This window comes from Notolepis coatsorum, assembly GCF_963971535.1.
Source record: "Notolepis coatsorum genome assembly, chromosome: 1".
In the NCBI taxonomy this organism is placed as follows: domain Eukaryota; kingdom Metazoa; phylum Chordata; class Actinopteri; order Aulopiformes; family Paralepididae; genus Notolepis; species Notolepis coatsorum.
The window spans coordinates 312662022-312675654 of record NC_140165.1 but is presented as its reverse complement, the minus strand read 5'-3'; the positions used below and the strand labels follow the sequence as shown (position 1 = coordinate 312675654).

The following is a 13633-nucleotide window of genomic DNA, read 5'->3' as shown; positions in this document are numbered from 1 at the left end:
AGTGGCGAGCGCAGCCCAGTATACCCCGGATGGCAGACCTACCTCCCTGTCGCCTCCGACTCGGCGACAAGCCTTTTCACTCCACCGGTATGGACTGTTTCGGCCCGCTGTATATAAAGAAAGGAAGAGGAACCGAGAAGCGGTGGGGTATTGTATTCAAATGCATGACCACCCGAGCGATACATATCGAACTCCTTCCAACCATGAGCACAGACTCATTCCTTATGGCCTTCCGAAGATTCACATCACGGAAAGGCAAACCGTCTATATTGTTGTCTGATCACGGGGACAAACTTCAAAGGCGGAGAAAGAGAGCTGAGAGAGAGCTTCCAAGCTATGGGCCCAGAACTTAAGACCCACCTCGCTCCATCCCAGATTGACTTCCAGTTTAATCCCCCGAACGCACCTCACTTCGGTGGAACTTGGGAACGAGAAGTACGTTCCATAAAGACAGCCCTGTACGCCGTGCTTGGGGCCCAGACCGTGGCGGAAAAAGTCCTAATGACAGTCCTCACGGAGATCGAGGGAGTATTGAACTCAAAGCCTCTCGGTTACGTCTCAAGTGATGTAGCAGATGTCGACCCAGTCACCCCCAACACACTCTTGATGGGGCGGCTGGACCCCGCGCTACCCCAGACAATGTACAGGCCTGAAGAAGCGAACGGCCGAAGAATGTGGAGGTACAGTCAAGTATTGGCTGACAAGTTTTGGAACAGCTTCCTACTCCACTACCTACCGTCTCTACAGACCTGCCAGAAATGGGTAAAAGAGAGAGACAATTTGACAGAAGGAACAGTCGTCATGATTATCGACCAGTCACTACCCCGAGCTATGTGGCCGGCTGGCCGCGTAAGCAAAGTGATCACCGGTGCCGACGGAAAGGTCCGAGCAGCTGAAGTGCTCGTCCAAGGGCGGACCTACACCCGACCCGTGGCGAGGCTAATAGAACTGCCAAGGCTCCCCGATACTATCGATGACGACCATGACCCCATGACTTTGTGAACTGACTGACCCTCACAGCGGACATTGAGTAGTGGACAGTGCGGTTAATCTGTCTCTGCTTAGCTAATTAGGTGGGACTAATTAGGGGGCGGCTGTTACGAAGGATCAGATTAAACCGAATATATATATTTATTTATTGATATATATTGAATAGTATTTGTATATCGTTTGATATCCCTTGTATATTCCTTGTACATATACACGGAATATCCCTTTAGCCTACTATAGCCCATAATATCTCATTCTCCTATTGGACAACGGACCAGGCGCCAGGGGACCAGCCCCCGGAGCCAAGTTCAAAGTTACCGACAAGACATGTCTGTACTAGCCCCGGCCCTGCCCAGGGATACGGCTACAGAAATGAGAGTGGCACTATTTGTTCACCGTGCATATAAATATAGCGCAGGTGGATACAGAAGTTAGTTAACCTAGTTTGTTACCCACTAAGTGAAGCCTCACCCACGATACAACGTGCGGTGAAGTATGGCCTGTTTGGCCCCAGAATAGCATTGAGACCGCGTGCGAATTAATAACTGAATTGTCAGAGTTTGGCACTATACCGTCGATTGCGACATATTTCTATTAAGTCAATAATAGTCTATTGTGTATGGTGCATCGTGCGGTTAGAGTTCTAAAGTGACCAGCATCTCCAACGCTTCCTCGTGTTAGCTAGATTCTTATCCAGGCTGGGCCGACCACATGGCGCTTTCACCCGAGGAGATCTAGGCGAGGACCGGATGGACATGTACACTGGATTACCTACCCGACGACTGCATAGCCCTTTGCGGCTGGAATATATATTTGCTTTGGTACTGTGATTTGTGGAGCGGATAATAGCCGACGCCTGTGAGTGTTGGATTTACCCCGAGAGGAGTCAAGTCGAGTCGGCGCCTCAGACAGCCTGAGGCCGACTAGCTTTCTTCTTCACTGTAGAGCTACAGTCTACAAGAGAACCAAGCTGTATTCGTTTGTGGATCAAGAGTCTTCTGTACTCGGAGTCTCCCTAGATATCGTTGACCAGACGTTCTACTACCGACAGCTCTCCTACCCCCCCTGCCGGCTTACAACCGGGAGGACCCTTCCAGGATATCCAGCTATATCACTAGTGTACCATAGATATAATTCCCTAAGAGCCAGGTTGTATAATTGCCTCCTGCGTAACCAGAGAATGGACATTCAGTGTTGATTTGCCTACGAATACTCTTTGCCTTACAAGTGCATTCAAAGAATAATGTAAAGTATCCTATGTACCTTTTGCTCCATTAAATACTTGATTAATACCTTTGACTGGAACCGATTTCATTGTTGGAAGTGTTCATCATATTCATATATCGTGTACTGTATGGCCAGTAGTTAAAGTACATAAAGCGGTAGTGGTTTAATGATACCATACTTATCAATACAGTCAGGGAATTGTACCCCTCAGTTACAGGTATCGTTAAAAAAAGCCAATATCGAGCATCCCTAGTTGGAGGAGGTTAGTGTCTGCGGACCTGAGGCGGCCGGTAGGCGTGTGGTGGGGAAGGAGGTCAGAGAGGCAGGAGGGGGCCAGGTTGTTGAGGGCTTTGAAGGTGATGAGCAATATTTTGAACTGAATTTTGTATGATGGGGAGCCAGTGGATTGTAAAACTCTTTACTATGATTTAATAAAGTATATTATAAAACAATGTACCATGATTGCTTTTTATTCTTTATCTCAAAGATGTAGATTGGATGCAATGAAACTTTATTCAACAACTTTACAAACCAACAACTAATTCAAAACATATGACGACAGATTTATTTTAAAGCAGTAGAGGCATTGTTTTGTCTGTCCGTTTGAGTTGTGTTATATATAAATGGTAAATGGCTGTATTTATATAGCGCTTTTATCCAAAGCGCGTCACAATTTGTTCCTCACATTTTACCCATTCACTCACATTCACAATGCAAGGTACCAACCTGCTCATCGGGAGCAGTTAAGGGTTAAGTGTCTTGCTCAAGGACACTTCGACACACTGCCCGGGAGGAGCGGGAATCGAACCACAGGAACCTCCGGATTACCAGACGACTGATCTACCTACACTGTCGCCCCATATTTTGAACCTCTTGTCAAACAGTTAGGTTAGGCCCATCTATCATCCCCACCCACGTGATGTCACATCATCACATCCATGTCCTCGCTTTTGATTGATAACATACAATATATTTTTGTTTGTGGATATACGCAACATAGAATAATATATATATTTTTGTATCCACTTTTTCTCCTCTTTTTCTATTTTTTCTCCCATCCCAATTACCCGCTGTGCCAATTCTCCCCTCCCCTGTCTTGAATGTTGCTCGCATATGCCCCCCACTGGCCGGTTGTAGGAAGGATAGAAGCCTTGCATCACGTGTCCCCTCCGATACACGAGGAGGCAGCCTGTCACATCTTTTCACCTGCCAGCGTGGACTCTCATTGGCGAGGTGTAACGTGTGGCAGGCTCACACTACCCCCGCCATTTCAACCGACCTGTAGGAGTCGCTGTCCACAACGTCCAGATTACCACCCATCGACTTCCACCCGCTAACTCTGCCAATTGAGTTAGTATGACGACTGGCCCAAGCCGGAGGCAACACCAACAGCCGGAGTCGAACCCGGTGTCTCTTGCGTTGGTGACGAGCGCAATGTCCGCTGCGCCACCCAGCCGCCAACATAGAATAATATCTTAAAACTGATGCATTTTCTGAATAAACATCTCTCAGAAAAAGTGTGATTGTATTGCCTATAATCATGTATTGGTATAAAACCTTTTCTGCTACAATTATCCAACAATGGGAATTTAACCAAGAGTCAACTCTTTCAAACAATGGATGTTTGGAATGTATATGATTCTTAATGTTTTAAATGTTTTTCTTCCTTTTCTTCATTTTTCTCCTGTATTCAGAAACTGGCCTTTAAACAAATAGTTTGGACTTCCGTCTTTAAACTCTTTATGTGATGTCACACGGAAAAGCTCATTGCAATGCGCGTCCTCGACTCGTGTGAAAAATGCCGCCCTTTCCACTCCAGCCTCACAGTCCATCACATCTCCCAGATAGCAAAACTGCTTCACCTCCTCCAGCACCTCCCCTCCCACCACTAGAACACCATCTCCAACCACCTCCTCCTCTTCCCTCTCACACGTGGGGCATCTAAAATCCGTCACTCCCCTCAGATTTTCCAAACCTGAACATCTTTGGTGACACCATTTGTCACATTCTGTACACAGCACAGTTTACTCCCACTCCTCTTCCACAGACTCCACATGGGTATCTTCCTGACTGAATCCTCTCTCCTTCACTCCCTGTTATCATTACCTTTGTCTTGTCGATATTTATCTTCATTCCCCTCTTCTTCATTCCATTAGTGTGTCAGAGGAAAGCAACAGTTGTGATTGGAGGATCAAGAAGATGGATACAGTATGTCAATTAACCTCTTGATGGAAGGGAAAAGGAAAAAACATGGTCTGGGTGAATACTCTTTTCTGAATGGCCGGCAGGTGTGCATTAAAACCGTTTAATGCACATAGTTTGGCTTAAGTTTAATCTGAATTCATCTGCTTCCCAACCTGCAACCATAGCAACATTAAAGAGCACATCTGTCAAACCCACTTGTTTTCAACTACGGCGAAACACAGCTTGATACACTAACAACCAGGAAGGAAAACACACAATGGCAAGTGCAAAACTTTCACCAAAAATGTACAAATGCTTTTATTTTATATTGTTGGCAAATGATGACCATGGCATAAATGGAAATAATCAACTTGTAGATGTACGCTTTAAGTAGTGAGGGGTGTAACGCTTCCTCCGGTCCTGCGGGACCAGACAGCAACCCTCCTCCCGGTTTGGCTGGTCCAGGTTTCGGACCTTCTCAACTCCCCTTCAATACACCACTTCACACTTCAACATTGCCAACCGGTGGGCTGATCCAGATGTGGCAGATCTGGCATCAGCTCACTCACCTGAGTAACATTATTTCCTGCCATTTATGTTTGATATATTCGTTGTCTATGTTGTCTTTATTATTTCCACTGTGTTAGTCTTGTGTCCCTACTGTCTGTGTTTTGTAAATGTGTTTTAGTCTCGTATGTCTCAGTTTGTACAATTGTTATTGTTTTCCCCTGTGTGCTCTGTATTCTGTTAGTTCTGTCTACCACACCTGTGTCCTGTTAGTAATTACCCTCTGTCTCTAATTAGTGTTTGTATTTAAGTGTTCTGGGCCATGCATACACTTGCTGGTTCATTGTTTAAATGTTACCTGTGTGTCAGTCGTGTTTCCCTGTTCTCTGGTTTGAGTAAACCTTGTTATCATCACAACACCGTCTCCTGCTTCCTGTTAATTATCTCTCCGTTATCTGCTGCAATTGGGTTCCACACTCCACCATGCCAACGAAACGCGCCAATCCTAACAGAGGGGGATCAATTTGTCCATTTGCATTTCATTCCAACTACCCTGTATCAAAGTGAGTTTAGTAGGAGAAAATACAATTTTAAACATCAGTTTGCACGTACCACACTTAAACAGATGTGTCCTTCAGTTATTGGTGTAAAGTTATGGAATGCTCTCCATAGCGAGCTTAAGGGATATAACAGTGTTTATCAATTAAAAAAAATTTATAAAAAAAAAATATTTAGTCAGTATGAAAATCAAAATGTGATCTGAATAGTGAGATCTTTTCTTTTTTTTCTCTTCTCTTTCTTTTCTTCTTTATTCTTTATCATTATTATTATTATTTAAATTTTTCTTGTTTAACTGTGGATTGTGTTTCTTTTATAATGGTATAAATGATTATTTTTGTAAATAAGGTTGTACGCCGACCATTAAGAAAATACATGTTAGTTTGGGAATAAGGGGCAGGTAACTATAAGATTTATTCTTCTTCCTGCTCCTTTTGTCCATGGAATGACTATTTATGATTTTTTTTAATGAAGAAACTATGATTGTATTATTCCATGTGGCAAATAAAAACTCTGAACTGAACTGAACTGAACCTGTATCAAAGTCAACTTTATTGTCCCATAATGTGCAAGACATACAGAAAAATGTAATTACATTCCCCCCTTCCCATGGTGTATAAAAATATCTCTACAATATAAACACATATAGGACACAATATCTTACACCTGTATCACTGTACATATTATACTACAACTCTGTACATACATCTGATTAGCACTACACTCAGTAGGACTAATTTGTATATTTTGTACCCAGTTTAATCACCTGTACATTGTATATTGCTGTTGCACACACCGCTACATTTGCACTCTGGTTGAATGGCAAACCTCTTTTCGTTGTACTGTACTTCTGCTGTATGATGACAATACATTATAGTCTAGTGATGGGTGACAGACTGATCCACATAGCCCTTTTTTCTTAGCATGTTTCTTAAGTTAAATAATTTGTTCTAATTTCGGGCGACAGTGGCTCACGAGGTAGAGCGCTCGTATGGTAATGAAAATGTTCCTGGTTCGATTCCCGCTCCTCCCGTGTCGAAGTGTCCTTGAGCAAGACGCTTAACCCCTCCCAATGAGCAGGTCGGCACCTCGCACGGTCGCCTCCGCCGTCGGTGTGTGAATGTGTGAGTGAATGAGTAAAATGTGAGGAACAAATTGTAAGGCGCTTTTGGATAAAAGTACTATATAAATACACCATTTACACATCCACTCTTCCAACACATAGACGTAGATAATTTTTTTTGCAGCTTTTTTAAATAATTTCTTGTCATCTTCTTTGATTTCTTTTATCCATTACAGTAAGCATTAATGCGTATATACTTTTTATTTGAATTGATTGGTTTTATTTAGACGTTTTTTAACCCGATTTAGGTTACCCACTGCCGGCACTAAAATAAAGTGTACATATGTATGTATATATTCTCTTTTAGAAACTCTTTCTGTAAATAAACAGTACTGTATATTTGTATATCTTGTATGTCATAAATGTCTGGATGTAACAGTACTGTATATATCTGTATGTCGTGTATGTCATAAATGTTATGATGATGAATTGAAAATGGGGGACCCTGATGTAAACAAGAGGAAAGTCTCTCTCTGGTCTGCATGAATCCCCTTAACAATTGTGTGTATTGAGCCGTATACTGTATTGTACCCATTCTGCAATCAATCAATCAATCAATCAATCAATCAATCAATCAATCAATCAATCAATCAATCAGTGCTGCCCACGCACGCACGCGGCTGGAGAGCGAAATCCTTCATTTCAGCACCAAACAGTCCGGACAGCCAGCTCCTCCTCAAGACTCGCTCCAGCAACACTGCGATCTGGACACGAGACGACGAGCCAAACAGGATGGAGAGAGAACCGCTGATAAAGTAATTATTTTCTCTGAAGATTTCGTGAGCAAAACGTTGAATACACAAATTAGCCTATACTGGTATTCATGTGTCTTGTTTTGTCCTTAGTTACCGCCGGGCTACGGTTGGACCTAGTTGGTGTATAGACATATAGTGGCATCTGTGATTCTACCGGAGAGGAGCGTCAATGAGGTGACAGACGGAAACCGTGGATTTGCAGATACAGACAGTGAATGAAAAGCTGGGTAGTTAGTTGCTAAAGTGATGGTATGTATGTTGCTTTCAGGCGTGGCGCGATGGCAAAGGATGCTGTAATAAAAAAATAAATAAAAGTATAATCACCGAATTATACACAGCCATTTAAAAAAATGTCATGCAACGTTGTTTCATGTTTGAAATTGCTATACGTTATGTGTGTATATAATTCGGTGATTATACTTTTATTTGTATTTATTTTGTATTATTACAGCGTCCTTTGCGCGGGTCATTCCTGCTATAGGCTAAGTCGTTTTTCCTTTTCTCGACAGTATGGGTTTATCAACACCTGTTTGAAGTCACTGGTAGTAGAGAAGTTTGGCGAGGAAACGTGGATAAAACTCCGGTAAGAATGACCAGCGACGCGGTATTCATCATGGGTCTCTCAACATGTGTTCGGAAAGCTGGGAGTTATACTGTAAATGTCTTGCATAAAATTATTTTTTTCGAGAGCCGTGACTTTTAATATAATTTCAAAATTATTATAATTATTATAATTATTATAATTTCAAAATGAACATAATAGCATAACCCCCGAACCATTCAACCTCCACTTTCTTCCTCATCACCATCACCACCATCATCATCATCATCATCATCATATCAAAGATCTCACATCTCCACATTGCGTTGTGATATAGCCTTAGCCTATATAAAATATTGACTTTGATCCAGGGGCGAAATGTCCACTATAGGGACAGGGGGGATATTATGTCCCCCTCACTTTTCAAAATCTTGTTTTTGTCCTTCTCACTTTTTACAGTCCGAAAACTAACATTATATAACGTTAATTAATATGCAAAACCTTTTCTGTGATGTGTGCGTTTGTGCAATGACACGTCGAGTGGAATATGGCTAATGAAAAAAATTAAGGTTAAAAGGAAATCGCCGTGGGTATGATTTGAGCTTCACGCGCGTGCGTTCTTCACATGCACGAACAAATCAATCCCGCGTACATATATCCCATCCCATAATAATTGTGTGCCCCCCACTTCTCAAACTAAAGTTTCACCCTTGCTTTGACCACCTCCTTCCTTCCTGTCCTCCAACGCCGTGGTGTGCAGGGATGCCGCGGGCGTCCAGGACGCCTTCTTGACGTATGAAGTGTACAAAGATGACATCACTCTGCGACTAGTGACGGAAGCCTGCAAGCTGCTGGGTAACTGTTTGTTTTATAGCTTATATTTGAAAAATTCGAATTATGGGTCACTGCTGGGTACTAAATGCAGTGGTGGAAAGTAACTAAGTATTTTTCACTCATGTACTTAAGTACATTTTCGAGCTACTTGTACTTTATGTGAGTATTTTCAATTTAGGGAACTTTATACTTTTACTCCACTACATTTCAAGGAAGATATTGTACTTTTTACTCTACTACATTTATCTGAACCCATCAGTATAGTTACTTTGAAGAAAAACATGTTGCATAGAAAACACAATATACTAAATAAATAAATAAAGATGATATACTTTCACATTTGAAGCCTGTCAACTTCAAGATGACGTAATCAGAGCAGCATAACTGGACCACATACCACTTTAACACAACCTTTAATCAGAGCAGCATAACGAGGACCCATGATGTAAACAAGACAAAAGTATTTTTCTGGTCTGCATCCTCTTAGCAGTTGTTTGTATTGAGCCGTACTGTATTGTACCCATTCTGCAATATGTTAATAAAGTTTTCAATCAATTCAATCAAACCACATACCACTTTAACCTATAGAGGTCAAAATGGATACACAAACGTCATGTCGAATGTGTATTTTATTTACTTTAGATCCTTTTTTTTGTATTTTATTTTTTTATTATTTTTTAAACAAACATAATAAACAAACATGACAACACTCGATAAGATATACAAGCATTATTAACAGTGCACATCCAATAAAATCACCATATAGTTAAATGTCTTATACAGGATATACCCCCAATACCTGCTATCTAATACCCTACTACACACATTATGCTCTAGCTCGTACCCCCCCTCCCGGACCCCCCATTGGATAATCCATCCATTATCCCTCGCTCCTAACCAGACATTACCATTATATGCTAGCTTTTATTTTCTCCACCACTTCTAACCACAATGTCATTTTGGATTCATTGAGACCCAAAATTCTTGCTGTAGATATTTCTTGATAAATCACATCGAGATATGTAATAATCCAGACCTTTCGGCAAATTTTTTCCGGTTGGAACCATCGTGATGCTATCAGCTTTTTAGCCACTGTGATACCCGATAAAACCAATCTCTTTAACTGTGGGTGTACTGCACACTCAAAAACATCATTCAGCAGTAATACAGAGGGGTGTACAGGTATATCCAGAGTTAAGAGATTTGATAATTGCTGGGTCACCTCTTTCCAGAATATCTTAACTGGTGGGCAGTCCCAGTACATGTGCATAAATGTCCCCTCGTCCCCATTTGTACATAAGGAGCATTTGGAGTCTTGTTTAAGACCCATTTTTTTCAGTCTTATAGGAGTCAAATTTACTTTAGATACTTACGTAAAAGTAGAGAAGTATTTGCTATTGAATGTACTTAAGTAGAATTTGAATGGAGGGCTTTTACTTTTACCAGAGTACTCATTTATCTGAGTATTTCTACTTTTAGTAAATTAACTGTGTACTCATGTGCTCACCCCGCACGTGTCTGCGTTCTCCTCTTCCTGTCGGCAGAGGTCGAGCCAGAGGTCGTCCTGAGGCTGTTTGGAGAGTATTTCTTTGAGTTCTGTAAACGGTCCGGCTATGATCACATGCTGCGGACTCTGGGGGGAACACTCTTCGAATTCATTGAGAACTTGGATGCATTGCACAGCTACCTGGCCCTCTCTTACAAGGTTGGCAGAAAACCCTATCTACCTATCTTCTATCCTATCTACCTATCTTCTATCCTATCTACCTATCTTCTATCCTATCTACCTATCTTTTATCCTATCTACCTATCTTCTGTCCTATCTCCTCATGTCTACCTATCGTCTATCCTATCTACCTATCTTCTATCCTATCTACCTATCTTCTATCCTATCTCCTCATGTCTACCTATCGTCTATCCTATCTACCTATCTTCTATCCTATCTACCTATCTTCTATCCTATCTCCTCATGTCTACCTATCTTCTAGCTTACCTGCCTGTGTCTACCTATCTTCTAGCTTACCTCCCTGTGTCTACCTATTGTGACGAGCCTGGTGTTGTTGTCGGACCAAAACAAACAATTTCAATGTCCACACAAGCACAATTTCAATGAATAAATTATATTTATTGTTTAACAGCACAATTCCAATGGGAAATAGGGTAATCCAATAACAGTCCAGGGTCAAAACACGTATCAGGCTCTCATACCAAAGAAGGGATTGTTCAATACTCAGAGTTGTCTTCCGGTCCAGGGTCAGTACACAAGGGGGTTTCTCAGCCAGTCCAGGGTCCAGTACACAATGAACAGCTTCTCGCCTTCCCCTATCCTCTCCACTACCTCTCACCTCACAACACTCCGTAATAACAATCTCTCTCTCTCTCTCTCTCTCTCTCTCTCTCTCTCTCTCTCTCTCTCTCTCTCTCTCTCTCTCTCTCTCTCTCTCTCTCTCTCTCTCTCTCTCTCAGTACTTCGCTCCTACCTCACCTCCTCTCAACAATACTCTATCTGTCCTAGTGTTTTATGTTATGTGTGTCTGGTGTGTGTGCGTGTGGGATGTGGGTGATCTAATGGTGCACAGGTGTGTTCTATCAGTCCTAATCAGCTGCCTAATTGCTTCTCCTCTCCTCCCGTGGCAGTAGTATCTCCTATCCTTCACGTAGCCATGGGACGGGGGATGATATCTGCCACACTATCTTCTACCCTCTCCCCCCCATGTCTACCTATCTTCTACCCTCCCCCCCATGTCTACCTATCTTATACCCCTCTCTCCCTCTCTCTCTCTCTCTCTCTCTCTCTCTCTCTCTCTCTTTCTCTCTCTCTCTCTTGGACACGCTTGTTGCAGGAAATGAATGCTCCGTCGTTCCGGGCGGAGAGGAACCCTGAGGGTACCATGCTCCTCCACTACTACTCGGACCGCAAGGGGCTCTGCCACATCGTCCCTGGTAATCATTATTAACGGTTATTGTTATTAATAATAATAATAATAATGATTATTATAAATATTATATTATACATATTTATAATTATTATAATATATTATTATACATATTATAATCATATTTAATTTATATTAATTATTATAAATATTATAATAATCATATGAATACTTTTTTAATGTGTTTTTTATTGCGTTTTTACTACCAGGCAGTCTGGTAGAGAGAGAGGGAGAGGAGGAAATGGGAGACAGGGCAGGGGAAGACATTCGGCAAAGAACGCCGGGTCCGGGAATCGAACACTTGGGCGCCCCCATATTAATAATTATTAATAATTATTACAGCACGACTGTATCTATCTTCATTCATTTCATTTCACGGGTGAAGTGAGTTCTAGCAGGACACTCTAAGACAAGTCATGCATGGAGCTGTGACAGCTCAGCTGACGCTCCATCATTTTTTTTTTTTTTTTTTTTATATCTTTCTTCCCCTCCTTTTTCCCGATTTTTCTCCCATCCCACCCTTCCTGGTTGTTGCGTACTTTCCCCTACTGTTGGTCCGGGAGACCGGAGACTGTCACATGCTTTCCTCCGACGCATGTGCAGCCTGGGGCAGGCCAACCTGGCCGCGCAGGTTCTCACCGGGGAGAGTGTAGCGTGTGGGAGGCCACACTATCTCTCCTCAGTTCCAACCCTCACTGAGCAGACGCCCAGACCGAACTGTAGGGGTTGCTGTCCACAACGCCCAGGACCCACCCTTCAGCTTTCCCACCCCCTGATACAGCCAATTGTATCAGTGTGAGAGGCCAGCCAAGCTGATAGCAACGCCGGGAGCTGGATTCGAACAGGCGAATCCTAGTGTCTCCCGGTGTTGGTGACGAACGTAATCTCCGTGCGCCACCTGCCCCCCCCCTCCATCATCTATTTAAAGTATAGTGGTGGGACTCGATTACAAATTTTTATCAAATTATTTTTGAGACTTTATAGTTAATTAATCGAAATGAATCACATTTTAATCGCATATCAATATTTGATGCGAAAAGCAACATTTTTCAATTCAAATTAATTTTGGTATATGAGTGAATCAATGAATATACATTATACATACTTTAAGCAGCAAAATCCTGTTTTAGCTACTACACAGACCAACAGATCAATGCCATTTTTAACAAAGTGCAGCAATTTTAGGAATAATATATATATATAGCGCAAATTACCTTTTGTAAACTCAAGCACTTTCGAGGTAAAAGTTAAATGCAGTACTTTCAAGTACATTCCAGAACAGTTGACCATTGGGGAAAAAAATATCTTGATTGATCTCAATTTCTCTTATTTTTATTGAACAAACCAGAAAAGTTATTTGCGATTTATTATACTTTATACTTATAGCACATGCATGAGTCTGGTCTCCTTTGAAAGGTAACATTCTTACTAGGGCTGTCAGTTTATCGCGTTAATTAGATTAATTAATTACACAGCAAATATCGCGTTATGAAAATTAACTCAAAATGAATTACAAAAAAATATATATATAAATTATTATTATTATTATTTCTTTTTTAAATCTCATTCATTCCATTAAAACGTAGAATAAACATTTACAGCCTTTTTTTAAATGGTCCATTTGCATGTTCTTAATATCTGAATCTATGGATCTCAGGGAATGTATTCCCAGTGTCAGAAATACTGTGTCTGTTACAAGGCTTGAGTAAATTGTAATGAACCAAATGAGAATATCAATTCAATTAATTTGAATTGACTGTGAATAACACCATGCTAAAATTGACCAGACCTGAAAAATCTAAGCAAATGAATAAATGGAAGATGATTAAACAGAAGGTTTTGTAGATACAGTACTGAATTCTGCCATCCGGACACATGCCATTTGAAATATGATTATAGAATATAAAATATCAGGCCTAAAATGGTTATGCGATTAAAATGCGATTAATTAGATTAATTAATTACAAATCCTGTAATT

General features: G+C 41.3%; 1 protein-coding gene across 1 annotated transcript in view; it reads left to right on the top strand.

Moving 5' to 3' along the window:
- LOC311226167 (guanylate cyclase soluble subunit beta-2-like) overlaps window positions 1–13633 on the top strand; it is a gene marked incomplete at both ends in the record, with an annotated part of 48155 nt that overhangs the window by 24181 nt on the left and 10341 nt on the right. The window contains 4 exons of the mRNA XM_084311539.1: window positions 7854–7927; window positions 8646–8740; window positions 10264–10424; window positions 11563–11662. Of these exons, the coding sequence (XP_084167665.1) occupies window positions 7854–7927; window positions 8646–8740; window positions 10264–10424; window positions 11563–11662 (430 nt within the window). The remainder of the gene's footprint in view (window positions 1–7853; window positions 7928–8645; window positions 8741–10263; window positions 10425–11562; window positions 11663–13633) is intronic.